The sequence below is a fragment of the Siphateles boraxobius genome, unplaced genomic scaffold, assembly GCF_051911475.1.
Source record: "Siphateles boraxobius isolate OS27281-9 unplaced genomic scaffold, OSU_SipBor_1 130, whole genome shotgun sequence".
In the NCBI taxonomy this organism is placed as follows: Eukaryota; Metazoa; Chordata; class Actinopteri; order Cypriniformes; family Leuciscidae; genus Siphateles; species Siphateles boraxobius.
In genome coordinates this window covers 25,250,860-25,273,444 of record NW_027508734.1, presented here as the reverse complement: position 1 = coordinate 25,273,444, position 22,585 = coordinate 25,250,860, and the positions used below count along the sequence as shown (strand labels likewise).

The window sequence follows — 22,585 nt, the reverse complement described above, 5'->3', positions numbered from 1 at the left end:
TAAGCAAAGCTTTAATCACCATATATCCTCCGGCAAAAACAGATTTTTTTTTAATTTAGTATTTTTTCATGACATTACATTGAAATATGTGATAAGCTTTGTATAAAGATAATTCTCAAATGTAATATAACAGAATTCATTGATTTACCATTTCACTCTAAATGCAATATAAAAGGGCCATAAATGGGAAGTCCCATTCAATACAATTTCTCTACACTGTATCTAATTTGCATATTAATGTGTTCTAGGGGCAACACGTAATAAAATAAGATGTGTAATAATTTGTAGTAATAATTGGCAACATTTTTGTAATAATATCTAATATTTCAAAGGAATATTGATATATAATTTCTTTCCCTATTCACTTGTTGTGTCTCCCAAAATGCCTGATAAACATGTTAGAACTCCTGTTGTCCTCTACAGTGGACATATAAACAATAGTTTTGTAACAGAAAGTCATATCTTGCTTAGAAAACCGATAACATTTTCCCGAGATTTTGCTTTATGAAAAACAATTTGAAAATGAGTAATTTAAATGATAATTACACAATATTATCATTTTCCATACATTTGGCCTCCAAACATTTGGTAGGCTATGTCTAAAAACACTGAGACATATATGATGTCAGAGAAATTCACTAAAATATAATGTCCAATACAGTGGAAAAAAGTCTATTCCTGGAGGATATGTTTTCAAACTCCTATAGAAGACTATAGAAAAAAAAAATTCTGGTAAGGTGCTTATTTTTTAAGTCCAGCGGTGGCGCACCGCATGTTTGTAGATGAGTGTGGCTTTCGGGGGTGGAGGGGAAGCTTCAAAAATACTAACAATTTGACGACGGTGATGATGATCATACAGAAAATATCACGTGTGGAAAATCTGGATGTTTGTTTAAATGATCGCAATTTAAAGCCTCCAACTGGAAGGGAGGGGAGAGTAAAAACTTCCATGAGAAGCAGCAGTCTCTTATTTTCTGGATCAAGCAGGAGGGACGGATCATGGAGGGACCCCCTCATGTTGACAAGTACAGACTCATCTTTAAGTATTCCAGACTCCACAAGAGAAACTTTATGCAGACATACAGTTATTCCATGAAGTGTGGTGCGTCCAACAGGAAATTTCGAGTGATTGTCACTGTAAAGTTTTCTTTTCTTCGTTAACCGTAACACAACGCTTTCGAACATTCATTGATTGTAAATCGTTTTGCGCGCTCCGTTGTTTAACAGTTTTAATGGTGCATGGAATGCTTTAATGTCTCACAGTAACCGTGAACTTTAATTTCTCCTCTCTTTCAGCTGGTGAAAGCTGGGCAAGGATCTCTACCTCACCGGGAGAGCTACTGCTGTAGCATTTTCTATTCATCATCATCATCATCATCATCCTCAGCAGCAGCATCATCATCGTCAGTGCGAGCGGCACGCATCTCACTTGCTCCACATCCTCGGGGCCACGAGTGCGCCAGGGCGCAAAGATGAACATCCAAGTCCTACCTGAGCACAAACTGTCCTCGGTGGCCCCGTTGAAACAGTTTAACGTGGAGAAACGGGAAGTGGAGCTGATCCTGGTGAAGGAGCAGAACGGGGTCCAGTACACGAACTCCTCTGTTGTGGCCTCTCCGAGCTCCCACGGCTGCACACCAGGCTCCGGTGAGGATGTGGAAAGGGAGACATGGGGCAAGAAACTGGACTTTCTACTCTCCGTAATAGGCTTTGCTGTGGACCTGGCCAATGTCTGGAGATTCCCCTACCTGTGTTATAAAAATGGAGGAGGTAAGATTTATTTATTTTGAAGGTCACCCTTTACTTTACATACTGGCTAATTATTATGCGTAATTCGTAATAAACTACAATTTGGTGGAGCAGCTTACACACTATTAGGTTTTGCCTTTGAAATTCATTTGAATTGCATATTTGTATAACAGACACACTGTCTCAAACTGTTTCTAAGACACATCCTGTGTTTCAGAAATAGATTTGAGTTAAATAAATGTATTGCTGTTCTGATGATATGATCTTAAAATAAATGAAAAATGCAATTAAAATGCTAGTCAAATCTGTCCATTTGTTAACTGCTGTTTTAGAATGTTTTTTAAAAGATTAAACATTTTACTTTTTAAAGTTTTTACATTTTCAGAAAAAGTATGAATTACCCTATACTTTATGGAGAATATCTTTTTTATTTATATTTTTATTGTATTTACATTTAACAAAGCAATACTTATACTTTTAAACTATAAATGTTAGGTTAGCATATCAACATAATATCATTGAATGACACATTAATAACTGTTACATGTGCAGTCACAGAGATATCGTCCTAGAATGCTTGTTACGGCATCTCTGAATTTTTAAGATGAAGTTAACTACAACTGCAAGTTTGTACTGTAAATGTAACCTTTTTTTAAGTGAAACAAATAAAAAAGAAGCGTTTTTTTAGTGTTTGTTGTTTAGACGTTAAAAATCATGCTAGGCACAAGAGGTTTTGACCAAATATATGAAAAAAGTTAATTGCATGATGCCAATCTATTCCAATCATTATGACATAAATCATTCAAGATTATGAACCAGTTGTTTCTCTGAACAACCTGCTAGCACTTTGTATGAGTAACTAAATATATAATTTTCACTCTTTAGGCATGTAGGTAAGGTTTGAGACTTTTGCAAAAGTGTATTCATTTAAATGCATCATGACAATCACTGGCCTTTTAGTAAACTAAACGAAATGTTTCCTTGTGCGTGATAAACAAAGCACCAATTATAAAATTAAAACTATAATATTGAAACCGGCTTTTGCAAAGACAAATAGAGCAGGGTAGGTTGCTAACATCTCTGATTTTGAAAACATCATGGGTCAGGGGTCAGGCAGTTTCATGGGAAGGTAACATTTGACATGATACAATTTACCTCTAATGTAATGGCTACACCATGAATCATTTTTCCCATCTGAACATATTATAATGCAAACTACGCAAAGTCAGAGTTAAGAACTGATTATATCAAACCGATTCTAAATCCACTGTAGATTGACCATTCACTACATTAGCAGCTACAATGACAAATGTCTATTGTTCAGTTGTCATTTATTCTTTGGCCATCTGTAGAATTCTGTCAGCAATCAAATGTAAAATTCTATAATGTGTCCTCCAGGTGCCTTTTTGATCCCATACATTCTGTTCCTGTTTATTGCTGGGATGCCTCTGTTTTACATGGAACTTGCCCTGGGCCAGTATAACAGAGAGGGAGCAGCCACTCTTTGGAAGATCTGCCCTGTATTTAAAGGTACGTTGAAAATTTGTAAACAAAAGATGTTGAGATGAAATGAACCATGTTATCAAAACACTGTGAGTTGCAACATATATTGCTAGTTCACTACCCAATGAATGGCAAAACAAATGTTCTAAAATAGCTTTTTGGATGTTTCATTTTCACACTGACCTGGCGAACACAAACCGGTTAACTCACTGATCCAACAAAAGCCAAACGGTGTTTGTTGGGGCAGTGAACAAGGTTATACATTGGCTCTGATGTGACGTTGAAGTCAATGGGCATACTTTCAACTTAATGTATTAAAGCCAACAGAGGTCTGAAACAGATAAAGCAAAACTTTTGCCCATATACTAACAAAATATTTGTGACTTTCCTCCTCAGGCGTGGGCTACACTGTGATCGTCATTGCATTGTATGTGGGCTTTTACTACAACGTCATCATAGCCTGGTCTCTGTATTACTTATTTGCTTCATTGACGAGTGAGCTGCCCTGGCTCAGTTGTAATAACTCGTGGAACAGCCCCAACTGCACAAATCCAAATCTCATCAATGGCACCTTCTTGGGTAATGGAACTTCCTATGCCAAGTACAAGAACACACCGGCTGCAGAGTTCTATGAGTGAGTCCAAAAATCTTTTGCTCTGTAGCTTTGCAGTTGCAATTGAGTTGTGTATTATTGCACAAGCTTATTTACAGTAGCATAAAAGCAAACAAAGTTTTAGGTGTGAAGGCTCACTATTTAAATGACCGCAATCAGCTTGAGATTTCTACCATGCTTATTAAAAAAAACTCTTTTATTTTATTTTATCAGGTGTTCCAAACACATAGATATCTTTTAGATCAGACAGGAAAAGATGAAAAAAAAAAACCTTTTCAAACCTGTCCTGTGCCTGTGTCTCTGTCAGGTTGTGTTGAAGAAGGGTTTTGGGCTTAATCATTACTGCTAACCAGGGCCTGATTTACCTCATATTGTGGCATACATAGGCAAAATACATTTTGGGCCACTGTATTCAAATTTGATATTGTGGCTTTATATTTAGTCAAACACTTGCCTGTGTTATTATATTATAAACATTTTACCAAAATCAAGCTTAAATGTTTCAAAGTCTCAAAGAGTTTCAAAGTTTTTGACCAGCGAATGTTTTGTTCATCATTAGAACTGCTGCACCTGAGACAGTAAGTGTATCGCATTACGTTTCCATCAACTTACAACTTAATAATTTATATATATAGTATTTCTTGAGTAAATAAAACTGTACTTATTCAAAGAATCAAATCTTTATTTACCCTTGCAAACGGTTTAAACTGCGTGCAGCACTTCATTCACGATAGAGGCGGGGTGGAGTTATGAGGTTTCACTGACAGTTTGAGGATCCAAGGGGATACGAGGTTTAGTCTGAAGCTCTTTTTAATACTTTTCATTGATTAAATATTTTAAAAAATCCACAGACAGACGTAAAATGAGACCAATAGTAATGATTTAGGCAACAAAACAATTGTGAATATTCTGGCCGATATTTAAAATTATCTAGATGTTGTCTTATAGAATTTTAGCATTAGAGTGAAATAATTATGAAAAAAAATGTATATCTCCACCTAGTCATGTGCCTAGAATGCATAAATGCAGCCCTTATAATACGTAGTTGAATGAGGAGTAAGCTATGAAAGACTAAACCGGTGAGGTGTACCATTGCTAGTTTACTAGTAGAAGACGGGTTGATTTCCGGCCATTCTAGCAGCTATCATAATTTTGTGGCTAGATGAGAATTCGAATCCTTGCTGAAGGAAATTTTAAAAGCAGTTGTTGTAATATCTTCTAGAACATTGAAGCTACAAAACCTGTTTTGTTTTTTGTCAGACATTAGATGCATATGTATCAGAGGGCACCCATTTGGATAAGTTTGTTGGTTTAGTGATCACTGAGGAATGCAAAGAAAAATGTTTTCAGTCTGCATTTATTCAGTAATATTGCCACATTTCAGAGTTATTTCAAACTTAGAAAGCCTTTGAGGAAATAAATCTGGGAACTGAGCATTCATGAGATCTTTCATCTTTAAAAGGAAAGTTCAACAACAAATTAAAATTGTCATCATTTACTGGGGAAACCAGAAGAATGCATGGAACAATGAAGAACCCACATCACTCGCGCAAAATCATAGACAAGTCATCAGATTCTTGTGAGTGTCACTGTGTGTTCATTCCTTCAGTTTATTGCTTAAATCTGATGCTGTTTGTAGCCCATATTCAGAAATTCTTAAAGAGTCTAACATCACTGGTAGAGCTTCTCTGATGCACATTAACTGTGAAAATTAGGTCACACTTTATTTTATGATGTAATTATACATTTAAATAAATTTAAAAGTAATAAGAAATAACTACATGTACTGTAGGGTTAGAGTGTGGTTTAGGTTAGTTGCATGTAATTTATAGTAATTACAGTAACTGTGTGTAACAAACACTGTAAAATAAATTGTTGCCAATTATCTTTCAAAGTATAATACACAGAAATATAGATGTTTCAGCTCCAAATACAGACACAAACTTTAGCTGAAGCAAACATTTATTCATTTTAAATGATTACAAAGCTTTTAAATTAGCTTAAAATGTTTTGATATTTTTTCTAGAAAGTATCCTGGATAAGGATAACAAATTTGATTTGCCCTGAAATGACACTGATTCATAGCGTGGATGTTCATCTATATATATATATATATATATATATATAGATGAACATCCACGCTATGAATCAGTGTCATATATATATATATATATATATATATATATATATATTTAACATATAACATATTGTAATTCTTCCAACCCTCAACTTGTTTCTTCCTTGTTTCTTCTACTTCTTTTCCTGTCTTTCCTGGTGATCTACTTCTTGAACTTACTGCTTGTCTCGTTCTCAGTCTGTCTAGCTGTTTTTCTCACTTTCTCCCTCTCCTGTGCTCTTACCCTCTTTTGGACTGGTTTCCCACCCAGCAGTGCTTTGAAGTGTCATTTCCCCAGCTGTCTTCTGTATGTGAGGGGATGTGGAAAGCTGTCATTTCCTCCGCTCTTCCCCCTCATGCCGCTCCATTATAATAGTTTTCGGCCACCAGTAATCCTGCCATCATGGGACAGCACACAGGGCACTAGAGAATATTCATTACCTTCACCCATACAGCAGACTCACATGCTCAGCAGGTGTGTCATACACTAAATATTAGATTAAGCAGTGTTTTGCTCAGAATAGCTACAAACCAATCACAGAAAAAGCTGTTGAACCAGTAGCTATCAATCCAGACGCCCCAGATAAAACCCAGTCAAATTCATTGGTCTTACACTAACCCTCGTGCTACACATCTTTCTAAAACAACCGACAACCAGACAAAAGCAAAACATGACAAGCTCAACAAAGCGAATTTCATCATCTTGTGCGCCACCCACATATCCTTTCACTATGCTGTCTCTGCCGATCTTGAAATGTTCGAGTCAATCACTGTTTGTTGAGAATAATGAACCGTTACTGCTCCATTGTATTGTTTTACACAGCGGGTGTCCTAAATCTAATTATTCCGTCATTACTGAAATCTTGTCTTATCACACACAGTCTCAGATTTAACACCCGACTGATGTCATGAAGACAGAAATAGTGGATTTTGAGGAAAACATATAATCATTTGGAAAGCCAAGACAGAGATTTGTAAAATACTTATTGTACCTTTAAATAAGAATCAATGAAAATTGATCAAATAATAAGCAAGCTCATAATAAACTTTTAGAATATAGGTTCATTATAATTTGTGGTCGACCAATATTGTTTATATATATATATATATATATATATATATATGTATATATATATATATATATATATATATATATATATATATATATATATATATATATATATATATATTGCCTTTATATTTATTTTAATCAATATTAAATCAATTAGAAAACAAATCTTTAAAATAAACATGCTTATAGCCTAGGCTACTTTAGATGGCAACTTCTTGAATCTACAATCCTATTACAGTATTTTTCACAAATAAAGTAACTGTTTAAAAATATATTAAAATGTGGATAAAAAGGAAGTAAACAGGGCACTCAGTAATCTGGTAATTTCGTGTGCACTGGTAATCATATTTTTTCAAATAAAGACAAGGTCGCTAATTTTACATACAGCACAAAGTGAAAAGATATGAATATGACACAGGGGGCAACTGGATATACCACAGCATATTTAAAAATTGGGATTTAAAGTTTTTCGATCGCGTCTCTTGTGAAGCTGATGTTCTGTTCGCATTCTCTCACTTCGCACGGACCGAACGTCACTCGCAGTAACACGTTTATGCAAGCTACAAATACACACTTCACAATATATCACAGGTGGATTTGATTAAATCTGCAAGTTTTGTGAAATTAAATGTTTCTTAGATATTCAGACATTTGTTTAAATTGTAGATGTGCATTTGCTGAATGTTATATGAGAAAGTATTCTAGCCTGATTGTTTGCCTTTTCTGTTACAAATAATATAAAAGCAAACGCTTTTTCGCATATTATTTACTTTCTTTGTTTACCAGTTCTGTATAATAAAGTATTAGATATGACTGACAGAGATTGTAAACTAATGAAGGCGACAGAATGTGAGTGCGCTGTGTGATCAGGCGCTGCCGTAGGCGCCGCCTGTCCGGAGCGCCGTCAAAATGAAAGTACCGCTTCCAACACATCGGCCGATCAGAAAAACTAATCGGCCGATGCCGATATTTAAAATAATGCCTAAAGGACTGTAACGCTTTTAATAAAAAGGGGCCGGATAGCTTGCCTAAATGGTTGTAGTCAGGTGTAAGCAAAGACTCACAAGCAGGGGCGTGGTAGCGGGGGGGAAAATGGTACCCAGGGCCCGAGGTGGGGGGGGGGCCCTTAGAAGACGCCGAGCTGAAGTCAAAAGTACGTTCACCCATCGTCCCCCCCCCCCCCCCCCCCCCCCGTTGGAGAAGTCGCCGCGCTCAAATCGAAAGTACGTGGCGGGGGGCCCAGCGAGATGGTTTGTACCCAGGGCCCAAAATTTGGTACTACACCCCTGCTCACAAGACGTAATTGATATTCCCCGTGGTGATTTATTATCAGCGTCGTTGTCAGTCCCACGCACACATGGGCAGTTTGCAAAACACACCGCCAACAACAACTGCGTTACTGAATAGAAATAAAAGCAGAATAAGAACAACATAACTATAAAACGGGCTTGCACCAAGCGTGCTGCACAAGCCCTGAAAAGTGAAGCCAAAGCGTCTCGATCGCCCCCCGGTGACCGGTCCTAGTATAGCTCAAAAACCCCGCCTCCCCATGTTATTCAACGGGACGTGAGACCAACTAAACAATTAAATTACACTTCACATATATATATTTTCCAAAGAAGGTTTCTGTCATTTACTGTAGTTTTTATCACATTGATGTAATTTCAAGTGTTTGTTTTTAAAATAAGTTTGTTTTTAGTTAGTTATTTGATGCTATAAAAACGGCGCTGTGGCGTCATGATTGACAGCTGTGATTGACAGGTTCTATGAGCGAAGTAGTCACTGAAGCAACAACAGACTTTTTTTCTTGATTTTTGTAGGACTGAGGAGATTGGAGCTTTAAATTTAATATCTAAATTTCTATAATTAGTTATTTCACACCGTCATAATGGGTTGTTCTGCAGCAGAGGCACGTGCTTGCGATTGATTCAGCGAGAGTGAGTGTGGGGCGTTGATTTCGCGGCTTAAGCTTCCTGCTCTCTACTGCTTGTGTCTGGTCCCTAAATCGCAACTGCGCAGACTCAAGTCCCAATATGTCAGCGCCATATCGTGACAATGGCGGCTTCACTTCTCGCCAATGGAAGAGAGAGCGAAGGGGCGTCGTCCATCTTTTTTTACAGTCTATGGCTTGCACGCATAGCCTACATGCGATGTTCACAGCTCGCGGTTCTCATATCGACTGCAAACTCTGAGTGATGGAGTAACAGAGTACGTTCCATCTTAAAGGCGCAGTACCTAATTATACTTGTTACACGACCACTAATTATAATGTGCTTGTTTGATTTTTTTTTTTATCATGAAAACAAATGCCATGGGGTAAATACTCTTATACATGTGATGTGATATGAAGGTTATCGTCTAAAAATGCTATTTATTTGCAATGCTTGATTTAATTAATTACAAAAATATAAAGGAAGGAAATATAAAAAAATATATAAACAACCCTGAACTCGTGTCAGCCCGAGAGGTCCATAACCACATTGAATATGCAGTTTCACAAGCACATATTAGGACATTCTGTTGCCTGTTATGAAAACAAATATAATTTGCTCCAGAGTTAAGCAAGCTGTGATGAGACCCCACATGCCATCAGAAATCTCTTCTTTGGCCATTTTCTGGCTTAGAGTACATAGCTGAGGATATGATATGTTGAAATCATAGGTGTTTGGATTTAGCTTGGCAAGGACAGGACATCAGACGAATTAAGAACTCCAGAGGAAACACTTGCCAAGATACTCACCAATCTAATGCAATTATTCAATTAGGGGAGGTTCACATCTGTTCTGGTCTGACCAAACTGCTGTCACACAGACTTTGATTTGAAGCTCCAGATCTGCTGCCACAAAATAAAAAAGCGTGGTCTGTTTTTGAAGTTAGGAAGATTATTCAGGACAGTTTTTCTGTTTGTGTGTTCTTGGACTATAAATTATGACTGTTGCTTTTTGTCATAGTGTAACACAATGATTTGAGATTGTCATTTGCTATAAATAACAAATCAAGGGATCCTTTAAAAGGCAGCATAAAAGTGCATGCGAAAGTCCAAGGTCAAAGAATGAACAAAAGGTGAGCATGATGATTTAGCCTTATTACTTTTAATTATTATTTTTTGCTTGTTGAAAATATAATTGTGTATATAATTAACTTTTCAACAAGCATGAGCAAAAAAGAATAAAAATAAAAATGATGTCACATGCAATGTTTTGTTATACACTTAAATGTTTAGTGTGAAATTACAGTATATTCCAGGTTAATAATTGGATTTAATAATTGACTTTCTCAATATTTCCACAGTAGGACTTCTCTTGTATCTAACTGCACTCTTGGGATATCATACTGTATTTCTACAGTGCATATGTACTCTGAAGGTATCCAGCAAGCAGTGTGGCATGAATAGATTATGCTGTGTAGTCTCTGGATTCTTGTTGGTTTTACCTGTACTGCTGAACTTATTTTTGTTTCAGTTTTAGCAGTTTGTGTTGTTAGTTTATTTTGTAATGTTCAGAATTTATCTTTTTAATTATTATTATTATTATTTGTTGAGTGTCACATTGTTGTGTTTTGTATGTTGAGTATTGATGTATGTGCATCATTAGGTGATTTGAAAAAAAAATTCTTGTGTTGCAAGATGATGTCACACCTTTCAAATATAAATATCAGCAGCTGCTTTACTATTGTGAAATATCCATTGAAATTAGATACAGGCTAATCTTTATGCTGATAATAATAGAATAGTTTGGCTAACTTAAAATCAGCTAATTAACTTATTTTATATTCTAGCTTGTCATTGTTTTAAAAAATCTTTTCATTTGTCACACCTCTGACTTGGCTATATCAGAAATGTGAATATGAATATACAAGGTCCCAAGCAAATGAAACACGACTGATGAATCACCGTTTTAGTGGCTTCAAAACAATTACAGTACTAAACAATATAATTTCTTGCAGTGGCATGGTTAAAGAAAACTTTATAATGTGAATTCACAGTAAAACAAGAGTTAATAAACGGAGCAATTCAAATAGGGTCCTCTCACCATCGGTGCTCGGGCCCTAATTACTGGGACGTCAGCATCATTTTGCTGTTGATTAACAATAATTTGTTAGAAAATGGCCCAGCATGCATTAATTTCGCTGTTCATTTTTTGACTACAGTAATTTGTTGTAAAATAATACTCTTTAATCCTGTAAATTCCTGGCCATTTTTTACTGTACCTGGAGTCTACTGCACAAGTCAAGTCTTGTCTGCTTTAGTTTTGTAAAAATTTTTCAGGAAGCAGCTTTACATAACATAGTGCCTTAATACCCCTGGTGAGCAAGCCAAAAAAAAAAAAGACTTGGAATCATTGATCTAATCAAATAGATTTGTATAGCGTGTAAGTATGTTAAAGATCCAGGGGTCAAATCACAGAGAGTGATTGAAGGTCAAGCTGTTGCAGGACAGGTGGATTGACAAATTCTAGTGTGATGTCATTGGCAATGATGACGCAAATTGGAAACTTCAAACACTTTTGAATGAGTGGAGAGGGATTGGACGTCACCTTTCTCTTGAGGCTAGAGGGTTTGTCTGGCTTTCCTTTTCCTCATTAACTCAGCCTTGGTGGCTTCATCATCTGTGTTTCTGTAGACATCACACTCATGTTTATCCCCTTATTGCATGACCAAATTACCAAATTAAACTTAAAATTTAAAGTGTTGCTTTTAAAGACAATTTTGCCACTTGACAACTGTCCTAAGGCTAATATTCTGAGTTTTCAAAGTTTTAAAGGTAAAATAGAGATGAATCAAGTCTGCTTCTTTCCGTATCATGGCTATTAAAGTTGGAACTAAACAAAGTGTATTCAAACAGGGCAGAATTTGTTTTTCCTCTACAAGATACCGCCTTCAGAAGGAAAAGCTACAGAAATGTTCTGGCTGTGCTATATGGGTTTATTTATAATATAAGAACAATGGCCTGTACTGTTTCTCCTCTTTGAACCTCACTGGGAAGTGCAGCACAGGAATCATTCAGATCACATTCTACAGAGACTCTTTTTATGGGGTCCGGTGTATCCAGATATTTTTTCTAGAAACCAGCAATAATATACATTTTTAATATTATTTTTTTATTTATGCAGCCATAAAAATGTTAGAAAAATAGGTCATCCCTCTTGGGGAGCTAGAACATGAGGGGAACAGGGGTGTATGGGTAATTTACGATCTGGAAAAACCTTTGAAACGATTGAAGAAACACATTGTGTGACATAGACTGAAAATGCGTGTGTTTGTACTAGTCTGGCTATATTAACTGTAATGGTTGTATGTCTGACTGTTTTTGTTGTGTGGACTTTTAGTTTGTGGTTCTACCTGGTTTCTTGTCTCCTTGTTATTCCCTGATTGTTCTTACCTGTGTCTTGTTACCAATTAGCCCTTGTGTATATACTGTAAGCCTTTGCGTTTCCAGTGTTCTTTGTCAGGTCTCACGGGTGTATTGTTTGATGAGCTTAATTCTGTTTCTCTGTTCCTTCTATATTATATAATTTCAGACACTGCATTTGGATCCAGTGCTACAGTACATATTTTCTGAGATATCATTGTTGCTCTAGTGAGAGACAATTTTTTTTAATATCATATAATTGAAAGGCTCATAATTTGGCTAAATAATGTTTTTAATCAAATCTATAAAAGCTTCTGTCAAGATTAGGTTGATGTTAGTATAAAATAAACATCAGGACAGAGAGGACTGTCTTGAGGAAACTACCGTAAAACGTGAGTGAACGTAAAAATAACATAAAGCACATAAAACGGTGTAAGAATGTGCTATAAAAACAAGATATAGTTCCCTAGACAGAGTTGACATGGAATAAAATCTTTGTAGTTGTAGATTATTTATAGGTTATTCAATTTTCAGGACAAGGTTTTATTATACAATGACTTGGGAGAACATCCCTTTCTACTTAATACATTCAAAAGGGATACTTAAAACCCCCATTTCCAAGTATCATAAGAGCAGTGACATCAAGTAACAAGCAACTCCTACATCCTCCCAGAATTTCAGTGGTTTGTAACTGAATGAGGCCCCCCACAACCATGTGTTCTTTACACAAGTAGACCTGTACAGTATATTTTCAAAACCAATTTTTGTGTGAAGATTCATATTTTTACACTATTCTCTTGGAGTATGACTTGAAATAGAGCAAGTTATAATAATGGATGTTTTATTTGTTGGAGATACATTGATAAGATTTATCCATAATCTGATGAGGAAAACAATCAAAAGGATTGTGGCCAAGACACTTCCTTTACTACTGTAGAGCCTTTGAACAAGACGCACCACTCTACATTTCTCTTAAAAGGATGTTATATTATTCCAAAATATATATATTTTTTTAATATGTAAAATATGCCATATACAGTGAAACTGCTTTTATGGCAAAATTTCACATTAGGGCAGTACTTTTCCATTTTCCATACCATTTCTCGTCCTCCAGGCGTGGAGTGCTGCACATACATGAGAGTAAAGGCATCAATGACCTGGGACTTCCTCGCTGGGAGCTCTGCCTCTGCCTTATTGTGGTCGTCTTTATCCTCTACTTCAGCCTGTGGAAGGGAGTCAAATCCTCTGGAAAGGTGCAAAAACTCTCAAATGATAATTGCAGTATATAGTTGTTTGATTTTGTCCGTTCCTAATACTTTTCTCTCTCTATTTTATAATAATATTTTCAATTTATATACAGTAGCACTTTTCATTGTAAAGTGATCTCAAATCAATGGGCAAAAATGGACAAAGCTTTATTTGTGTGTGTTTAGGTGGTGTATATTACAGCTACTATGCCCTACATAGTTTTGTTGGTGTTGCTGATTCGAGGCATAACTCTCCCTGGTGCAATGAATGGAATTAGGGCATATCTCCACATTGACCTAAAGAAGCTCAATAACCCTCAAGTAAGTTCATGCCAACAGGGCTCAACCTATTTGATGAACTAATTCCAGATATATATCATGGACCTCAAAAAAATAGTCACAATGACTTCTGGATTGTGGATTGTCACTCATTTTTGTTTGCTGCAGGTATGGATTGATGCAGCTACGCAGATTTTCTATTCTCTAGGAGCTGGATTTGGAGTCCTTATTGCCTTCGCTAGCTACAATAAATTTGACAATAACTGCTACAGGTACGACAAGTCTTTGATACAAGTGGTAAGTTCTCTAAAAATAACTTTTCCAATTCTTCCTTAGCGGTCGCTAAAAACAGGTTCCAACGTGAGCAAAATATTCGTACATAAAGGCTTATGTTGATTTAATGCTTGATCTGTTAGCCCATGTCCATTTCACACTGCAGCTCAACAATGGTAGTCCACTGAGACTGTGAAGCTCTGGCTTTGCTTGCTTATGGGTTGAAGTTCTCATGGAAATCCAGCATGCTGTTTCCACAGACAAGGCTTTGTGGATAACAGTCTGTTACGATTTTCAGGAGGTCAAGATGTTTCACCACTCAATCGGTTGTGCACTGAGGATGTAACCTCATAATACTCAATTACATTAAAACTAAGACCCAGCATCTACAGTTATTTAAAAAAAAAAGGACATAATGCTGCAAGCAGATGGCTGCTCAGATTTATGTGCTTCTTCACAGACTACACTAAATGGTTCCTCCCTAGTTCACATACTTTGAAATGTTTAAAATCAGACATGATTTGTTATAATCCTCCTTAGACCTTTTGTTTGGTTATGAATTAGGCTATTGTAATGTCTAGTCGTTGAAACTGGCAAACATTGTGGGAACATGGAAACAAGGTTTTAAAATAAAATGGCAAACCTGAAACTTCAGTTTGTCCTTTGCACAGACACCATCTAAATGAGTCTTGATAGAGATTTGAGCGGATCCACAATGGGTTTTAACAACAGCTTTGGCATCGCCTCACTTTGGGTTTTAAGTGTTTATGTGTCTTCTCAGCAGTTTTGAGACTTAAGATGTAATGTAAACTTTCATTTTGTGCTTTGTTGCAGGGACGCTCTTCTGACCAGCACAATAAACTGCATAACCAGTTTCTTCTCAGGGTTTGCCATCTTCTCAGTACTGGGGTATATGGCTAAACAGCACGGTGTCAACATAAAGGATGTGGCCACCGAGGGTTTGTTACTCCCACATCTTCACTGTCCTGTCTTTTTTATGTATTGCTCAACCTTTTCATGTTTCTCAGTTTTACACTGTGTACTTTTCTTTCTTCTTTTGGGGTTAACCAGAGTGTGACCCTAAACAAACTCTTTTTTGGGGGAGTAGTGCAGTGTCTTTCTGCTGATATGTGTTTTCAATTGTTTATATCTGTGTGCAGGAGCTGGACTGGTGTTTATTATCTATCCAGAAGCGATTTCAACTCTACCTGGATCTAAATTCTTTGCGATAGTCTTTTTCATTATGCTTTTGACTCTTGGAATTGACAGCTCTGTGAGTATTAATGAATCTTGCTATTGTCTAGGTTCAGATGATTTTGTATTTGTATGGTAAAGGGCATGCTAAGAGGTCTTTTTGTTAAACATCTTTTTACTTGCCAGCGCCATCTCGCATGAAATTGAATAGACAAAAAAATAATAATAATACATAAAACACTAATTAATACTACAACTAGAAAAAAGGTTTGCTATATATATTGCCTATCTTTAAGAGTAAAATATATTCCTTTTTTTGATGTAATGTACTGTTTAGATGGGTGGCATGGAAGCAGTAATCACTGGGCTCTCAGATGACTTCAAAATCCTCAAGAGGAATAGAAAGATATTTACGTTTGCTACAGTATTTGGGACATTCCTAGTTGCCCTTCTCTGTGTCACAAATGTAAGTCTGTTGGTTCTGTGTCATTTAATTTTGCATCTAACAATTGCTTGAGTCAATTTCCAAGTGTTTAGGCAGTATCACAATATGAAAATACACTTGTCGATATTTGTTTTTTGTTACATTATAAATATGAAATTTCCAAAATTGTACATTTGGATTGTAAATATTGTGCTGTTTTTACTGCATAACATTTATTCCTTGTCTTTAGAGTCAGTGATGTCATCCATGTGATTGCATCAATTGAAGCCACACTGTGGATGATTTCAACATGCATTGGCTTACAGTCAAAATAAGAAATTAGCATAGTGTTTTGTGAATAAATTTTAATATGATTATTTACATCATGAGCAGGCAAAAATTGTATATGATTACATCATGAGCAGGCAAAATCCACAATACAAAATTACATGCAAACAATATGATGATGAATTAATCAATAAAGGTCCTTTATTCAGTAGCATTTGTCTTGTATCTCGGTCATGACAGGGTGGGATCTATGTGTTGACCTTGTTGGACAAGTATGCTGCAGGGACATCCATTCTATTTGGGGTGCTGATTGAGGCCATTGGAGTATCTTGGTTCTATGGTGAGCATGGTGATACATACATACATTAATGTTTATAGACCATCTTCCACTACTGACCCAAACTAATTCACATTTACATGAACGTTGCATAAACCATATAATGATGATCCTTCCATGTAATCTGTATGTTCATTCATGTTTTCCCAAATTGATAACATAATTTCTTACATTTAGTAAAATTATTGTGGTTTGCAGTGTGTGTGGTGTTGTGTGCTATAGCCTTCCTGTATCTGCTTCTCAGTCTTACTCCCAGGGATTCCTCAGCATCATTCATTTTAGATTTTGGCAGTTTAGCTAGATGGCTGGTTCAGGATTCTGGGGGCATCTTTCTCCACAGACAACCATTCAAAAGTAGCTGTATATGTAGACAAATATATCCACTATAATTTTTCTTTGCATTTATTCACAACCACAAAAGTTGATTATTTGAATGTATTTTAAAGTCTTGCCTGTTAAACGTTTTATTCGCACACTGTTCTGATGTGCTTTTCTGTGTGCGTACACCCAAAGCGCACACTAAAAGCTTGACAACCAATGCGAGTACTACAGTATACTAATTTATCTTTTGCGTTTTATTGCACTTAAACTGTCAAATACACTGAATGTTTACATAAACAGTGAAGTGAAGTTTACATAAACATACATTTTGATAACATTGTGAATTGTGATTTTCCTGAAAATTATATTTTTGCCATATCCCCCACCACTAGTCTGCCCCCAGATGTAATTTTTGCATCTTCCAGCAGGATTGAGAAACACAAAAATCTATCTCATTAATGTGTGTATATATACAGTATATTAATATTATTCCAAAGCATATGTAGTTCTTGTTGCGGTAGACAACCCATGTAAGGAATGGGAGGACATTTATTATAGTCCTACTATGTTTGAATTTTTAAAATTGTTTGTTTACTTTCAGATTGTTATCGGTAATATTATTTTGACAATAACTCATGAAAGATCCTTGGCTACTTCATAAATATAAGGATCAGTTACTCCCCCCAGAGCAAACATGTACAAATAGTTCAATGCCTCAGGATTAAAAAAATGTCAAGATTATCAGCACTGCCTTCCGTGACATCGCTTCCTGACATCCAACACTTCTCATATCTCCTTTAAATTACATTACATAACTTTTGAACACAGTTCTGTCTAAGATTACAGTACAGAGAGTTCAGATCATCATTGATATTGTAAGAAGAGAAGCCACAATTCAGAGAAAGTTCTCTGGTTCCTTTATCTTAACATGATGTCCAGATGCTGCTAATTTCTTTGTGTGTTTGCCTCTTAGGCGTGGACAGATTTAGTGAGGACATTGAACGCATGATGGGCTTCAAACCAGGGATCTACTGGAGGCTCTGCTGGAAGTTTGTCAGTCCAGCATTCTTATTGGTGAGTGAAAAAGAACGAACATAAGACCTGATGTGAGTTTTAGGAATATAATGTCCTTTCTCTGCCCCCTGTTAGATTACACTTTAAACCAGTTTTCTCGGATAACCTAAAAATGTACTTTATCTGGTATCATCAATTATGTGGTTTTACACAAGTAAAGCGAATAATACTACGCATGTCTGTAATATTTTCTGATATGAGTAGAGGTGATGTATTCCTTCTGGGATGTACCCTAACCTACCAAAGCAGTTCTTACAGGCTAGATGGTAACATTTTTGGTCATTGTTCAGATAAAACAAGCACCTCATTTGGAATTGAAATACAGCTGATACAATCAAATAGTTTCAACCAAACAATAACTTGATTTATTTTCTTATGCAGACAAATCTGATTCTTTTGTACAGAATAGTAAATTACTTTTTAATGTTTCTGTACTTCCTAACATCTATTTTCTGTGCAGTTTGTGGTGATCGCCAGCATTGTTACCTCCGGTGACCTGAAATATGATGATTATACTTTCCCTTACTGGTCCAATACTGTGGGCTGGTCCATAGCCTTGTCCTCCATGCTGTTTGTACCTATCTACGCCATCTACAAATTCCTTAGTATGCCAGGCACATTTAAAGAGGTAAGCAAACACATACACTCATGTTTACTTAGCTATCCAAATGGGCACATACATTTCTATTGTTTTTACATACAGCAAGTTATAGAACCCACATCCTAATCATAACAGAAAACTTAATAGATTTTTACAATTTTACACACACACACACACACACACACACACACACACACACACACACACACACACACACACACACACACACACACACACACACACACACCAAATCAGATTACAGTAGGTTTTACATTAGTACACCCCTTTATTTTCACTCACTAGTAAGAACGCTGGATAAACAAACTTCCAGCAGAGCCTCCAGTAGATTCCTTGTTTGATTCCCATCATGTGTTCAATGTCCTCAATAAATCTGTCCTTGACTTTCATCTGCTTCATAACTTTGTGTGGTCCTAGAACTGTGAGATATTTTCATCTGTAAATGCGTCACTTCCCAAAGCCACAAACATGCCACTGGCATCTGGCTCAGTGCTTTCACACTCATATTTTCCACAAGCGGCTTTCTACCTTAAATGGTTTCAGAGATCATCTAACACATGAAGAATAAAATGCCACATTGCCATATGTCGAAGCAGATAATTGAGTTTTTGTTTAGATTTGTGGTTCATTTTTGCTGTGTATTTATGCCTGCTAGTTCACTTTGTGCTTTGAATGTCTTCCATTGCAGAGGATAGCGTACTGCATTACTCCAGAACATGAACATCACATGGTGGCTGAGGGTAATGTCAGACAGTTCAAGGTAAGGGCACAATGCTAAAGGTACCATTTACAATGAACAGTTTACCAATATTTAGCAAAGAGAGCCTAGCCCTTTTGCAAAACAAACATCCTTAAACAAAAAAAAGATTGTCCTTTTTGTCTTGTTTTTCCAGCTCAGACATTGGTTATCCATCTGATGAAGGGGTCAGGTGGGATTTCCCTCTCAAATGCTACTTGAATGCTGGAGAAGAAATGGTGTGTGTGAGCGAGAAAGGTTTCTGCAAAGGTCTGTTACTGAATGAAAAGTGTCGCCTGAGAAAAGGACAGAATAAAGCCATGGCTTTGTGCGTTTCTCATCCAGTACAGTTACTGTCCAGTCTGCTCCATTTGTGTTCAGTGGTTGACTTGGCTTTTTTATATTGTTGGGCAAAATAAATGTTGTGCCTGTACTTTTTTTTTTTTTTTTAAATCATACCCTTATGTGTTATGCCGAACACCTCTCAAAAGACCTCAAAAACAGTTCATTTTTGCATTTCAAAACATTTTAAGATGTTTTTTCTTTTTATAAATAATTTTTTGGTTCTAGAATTGCATTTCTGTGATGGTTATAGGTCAATGTTGGTGAAAATGTAAAACACACTGAAGCTATATTATCCTCTATGGCTGGGCAGTTGAATGTGTCTGTATATGGAATAAGTGGGTGTGACAGGTTAACTTACACCCCAGATTTAAGGTTTACTGTAGGTGACACACTGAGAAAAGGAAACCTCCTTGATATTCCAGGAAATCTTCCACGTCGTATAACAGGCTTGGATCGTTCTGAGTTTACAGTACAGTATATGTTAGCATGCAGCTGTGAGTTTCTCACATTTTACCTTGTTTCCCAAGAATGGTTTGATTTTGCAACAGCTGGCTTACATCAAGGGTCCACCAAGAATTATCTCAAGCACATCTTTTCCCTTTTTGACACACCTCACAAAGCAGACATACACCAATGTGTCAGTGCCTTATCTAGCCATAAACTTCCTGTCATTAAGCCTCTCATCCTCGTGAAGAGAGTGCAGGGACGTTCTTTATAACTAAAACATCTCATTGAGAAAGAGTCTCAATTAACTCCATGCCAAGGGAAATTTATAATTGCAGTTTTCAGAATAAACTGAGATCCAATGATATGCCTCAAGTAGAGCTCTTCTGTTGTTATATTTATATATAAAGGAAAAGGGATTTTTAGTTTTTTGGATCAATATTTTAAGCTTTTATTATGAACTTGGATTAGAGCAACAATTATCATTAGGACCTATTAGCTTATTGTGTGTCAACATTTTTTTTGAAACATATAACAAAGAACTCATAAAACATTATATTTTGAACTTAAGGACTTGTTGAAGTCCACCGGACCATGTAAAGCTTACTGGTGTTTGGACACGCTTGGCAGTGGTTTAGCTCATTTAGTTCGAATTGTGTTTGATTTGACAAAAGTTTCATTGAAAATCTATTAACACTTACAATTCTATCAATTGAGCTCTTGTGGTACAGTCCCATTATCAAATGGTCTCTTTGAACATTTCAAGCCTTTTATGGGTTGTGTGTGTGTGTGTGTGTCCACGTGAGAGTATAGATAACAGATTAGGTTTCTTAGGTTTTCAATGGTTTAACATTTTTAAGTGCCAAAATTAACTCCCGTCATGTTTGTTTGTGTTTTATTTATTTGTGTAGGATAATTTTGCATACAAAAAAATAAAGACAGAAAACATGATCTCTGGTAGGAAACAAGCAACATATGTGGATTATGAAATATAAAGAGATAAAAATATATTCTTTTGTCATATATCTAATATTGTATGTATCAAATTCTTTATAAAATGTGAATGTAAAACATTTTAAGCAAAGTGTCTACTGTTATATCATGCTGTGTGATGTCGGTGAAGATATAAATATTCAGAAATGTATTATTCCTTGTAACCGGGGGTGACATAGCCACATGATTGTAAACGGAGCAGCTCTGGCATTTCTGAGTGATGCTTACAGAATAATGTGTACAACTACAAACTTGTCCTTTTGATTGTGATTGACAAATATATATGAAGTCAAAATATGCACATTATAACAATAAAGTCATTTCCAGTACACAAATAAAGTAAGAGTGTTTTGTCTTCTTAATGGAGCATTTCCTGTTGTTGTTTTGTTTTGACCACACACATGACAGTCGTCATCTTTTGTGGCCCTTGGTAATATTGATGAGAGACTACAACAGTGTTAATGTCCTGCTGAGCATAGGCTTACAGCGCTGTTTTCTGTCTCTCAATAGCATTCTACTTTTTGTGTGTGTTCTGTTTACCCGTCTTTTGCCGGATGAAAGCCAAACCTCAGCTAGACAGAGGCCGAGCGTGTGCCACACAATGCCCCTGAGCCTTCACTGTAATTCATAACCTAGAAGATTCTCCTCCTCAATGAAGGTTAGTGCCAGATGGATTGACTGATCCATTGTGGTACTCATAATATCCACTGAACAGTGTAACACAGTTAAACTGTTTTGAACAATTAGGTTTTGCAATAAATACATTAAATCAAGTATTTTTATAAACTAGTAAAAACTACAGAGCTTTGATTATAAAACTTAATTTAAATATAATCTTACTAAGACATATTCCTCAGATATTATGTATTTTATGTAAGTAATCTGCTGAAGATCTCATTGATTTACATTAAAAGCTATCAGAATGTCATCTTCATTTTTTGCCATAAAAACATCTATTTTGAGCTATTATATGAGCTATTATCCTATATCATAGGAGCCATAAAAGCCTGATGTATGATGCTCAACAAATTCTTTTGCAAACTTAAAAAAAACATTTATTTTATATTTTGTCTAAAGGGTCAATTAACCGTTCAAAAAAAAATTTTCACGGTTCCATGGTTTTCCATCATTTAAAAGAAGAAGATTTTTCTGACTGTGACTGACTTAGGCTTTACAGGGTTATCTATGCATGTTAGGGAGTTTTAGAGCAAAGTTTCTAGAATGACTGAAGGGTCCTGATTCTTTCTCTCTTTTCTCAGACACTCATGCACACAGTATAATCTTACAGGACAAATGAGACAATGTCCCCTTGACCTTGTATTGAGAAATTACAAGGTTTTAATGATTTGTTTATGAAGAAAAAAAAGTGGGAACGACACCAATTAGTCTGAAAGACAAACAGACATGAGCAGGAGACAGCAGGAATTAAGTGCCTGAAAGGAGATTAGAGGCTTTATTCTGCTTCATTTTGTCTAATCTTGGGACAGAAAATAATGAATGAAGAAGAGAAAATGACAAGCTTTGCAACTGAGAGATGAACGCAGACTGGAAGAGACAGGGAGAACATTGCATAAAGAAAAACATGAAGAAAACTCAAAGACAACCAAC

The 22,585-nt window shown here is 36.1% G+C and overlaps 1 protein-coding gene across 3 annotated transcripts; it reads left to right on the top strand.

The window, feature by feature from the left end:
- The first annotated feature begins 772 nt into the window (after positions 1 to 772).
- On the top strand, positions 773 to 21,316 carry slc6a2 (solute carrier family 6 member 2). 3 transcript variants are annotated; one of them, XM_077228849.1, is made up of 15 exons: positions 773 to 1,025; positions 1,297 to 1,770; positions 3,148 to 3,279; positions 3,649 to 3,886; positions 13,518 to 13,656; positions 13,837 to 13,971; positions 14,098 to 14,201; positions 15,037 to 15,161; positions 15,363 to 15,475; positions 15,734 to 15,862; positions 16,349 to 16,448; positions 17,740 to 17,840; positions 18,301 to 18,468; positions 19,148 to 19,219; positions 19,353 to 21,316. In XM_077228849.1, the coding sequence occupies exons 2-15, from the start codon at positions 1,473 to 1,475 to the stop codon at positions 19,374 to 19,376; spliced, it is 1,878 nt and encodes a 625-aa protein (XP_077084964.1). In that variant the 5' UTR covers positions 773 to 1,025; positions 1,297 to 1,472; the 3' UTR covers positions 19,377 to 21,316. The 3 variants fall into 3 exon arrangements, with proteins under 3 accessions (XP_077084964.1, XP_077084966.1, XP_077084965.1); XM_077228851.1 differs by having other exon boundaries at positions 798 to 1,137; XM_077228850.1 differs by having other exon boundaries at positions 822 to 1,102.
- The last annotated feature ends 1,269 nt before the right edge of the window (positions 21,317 to 22,585 follow it).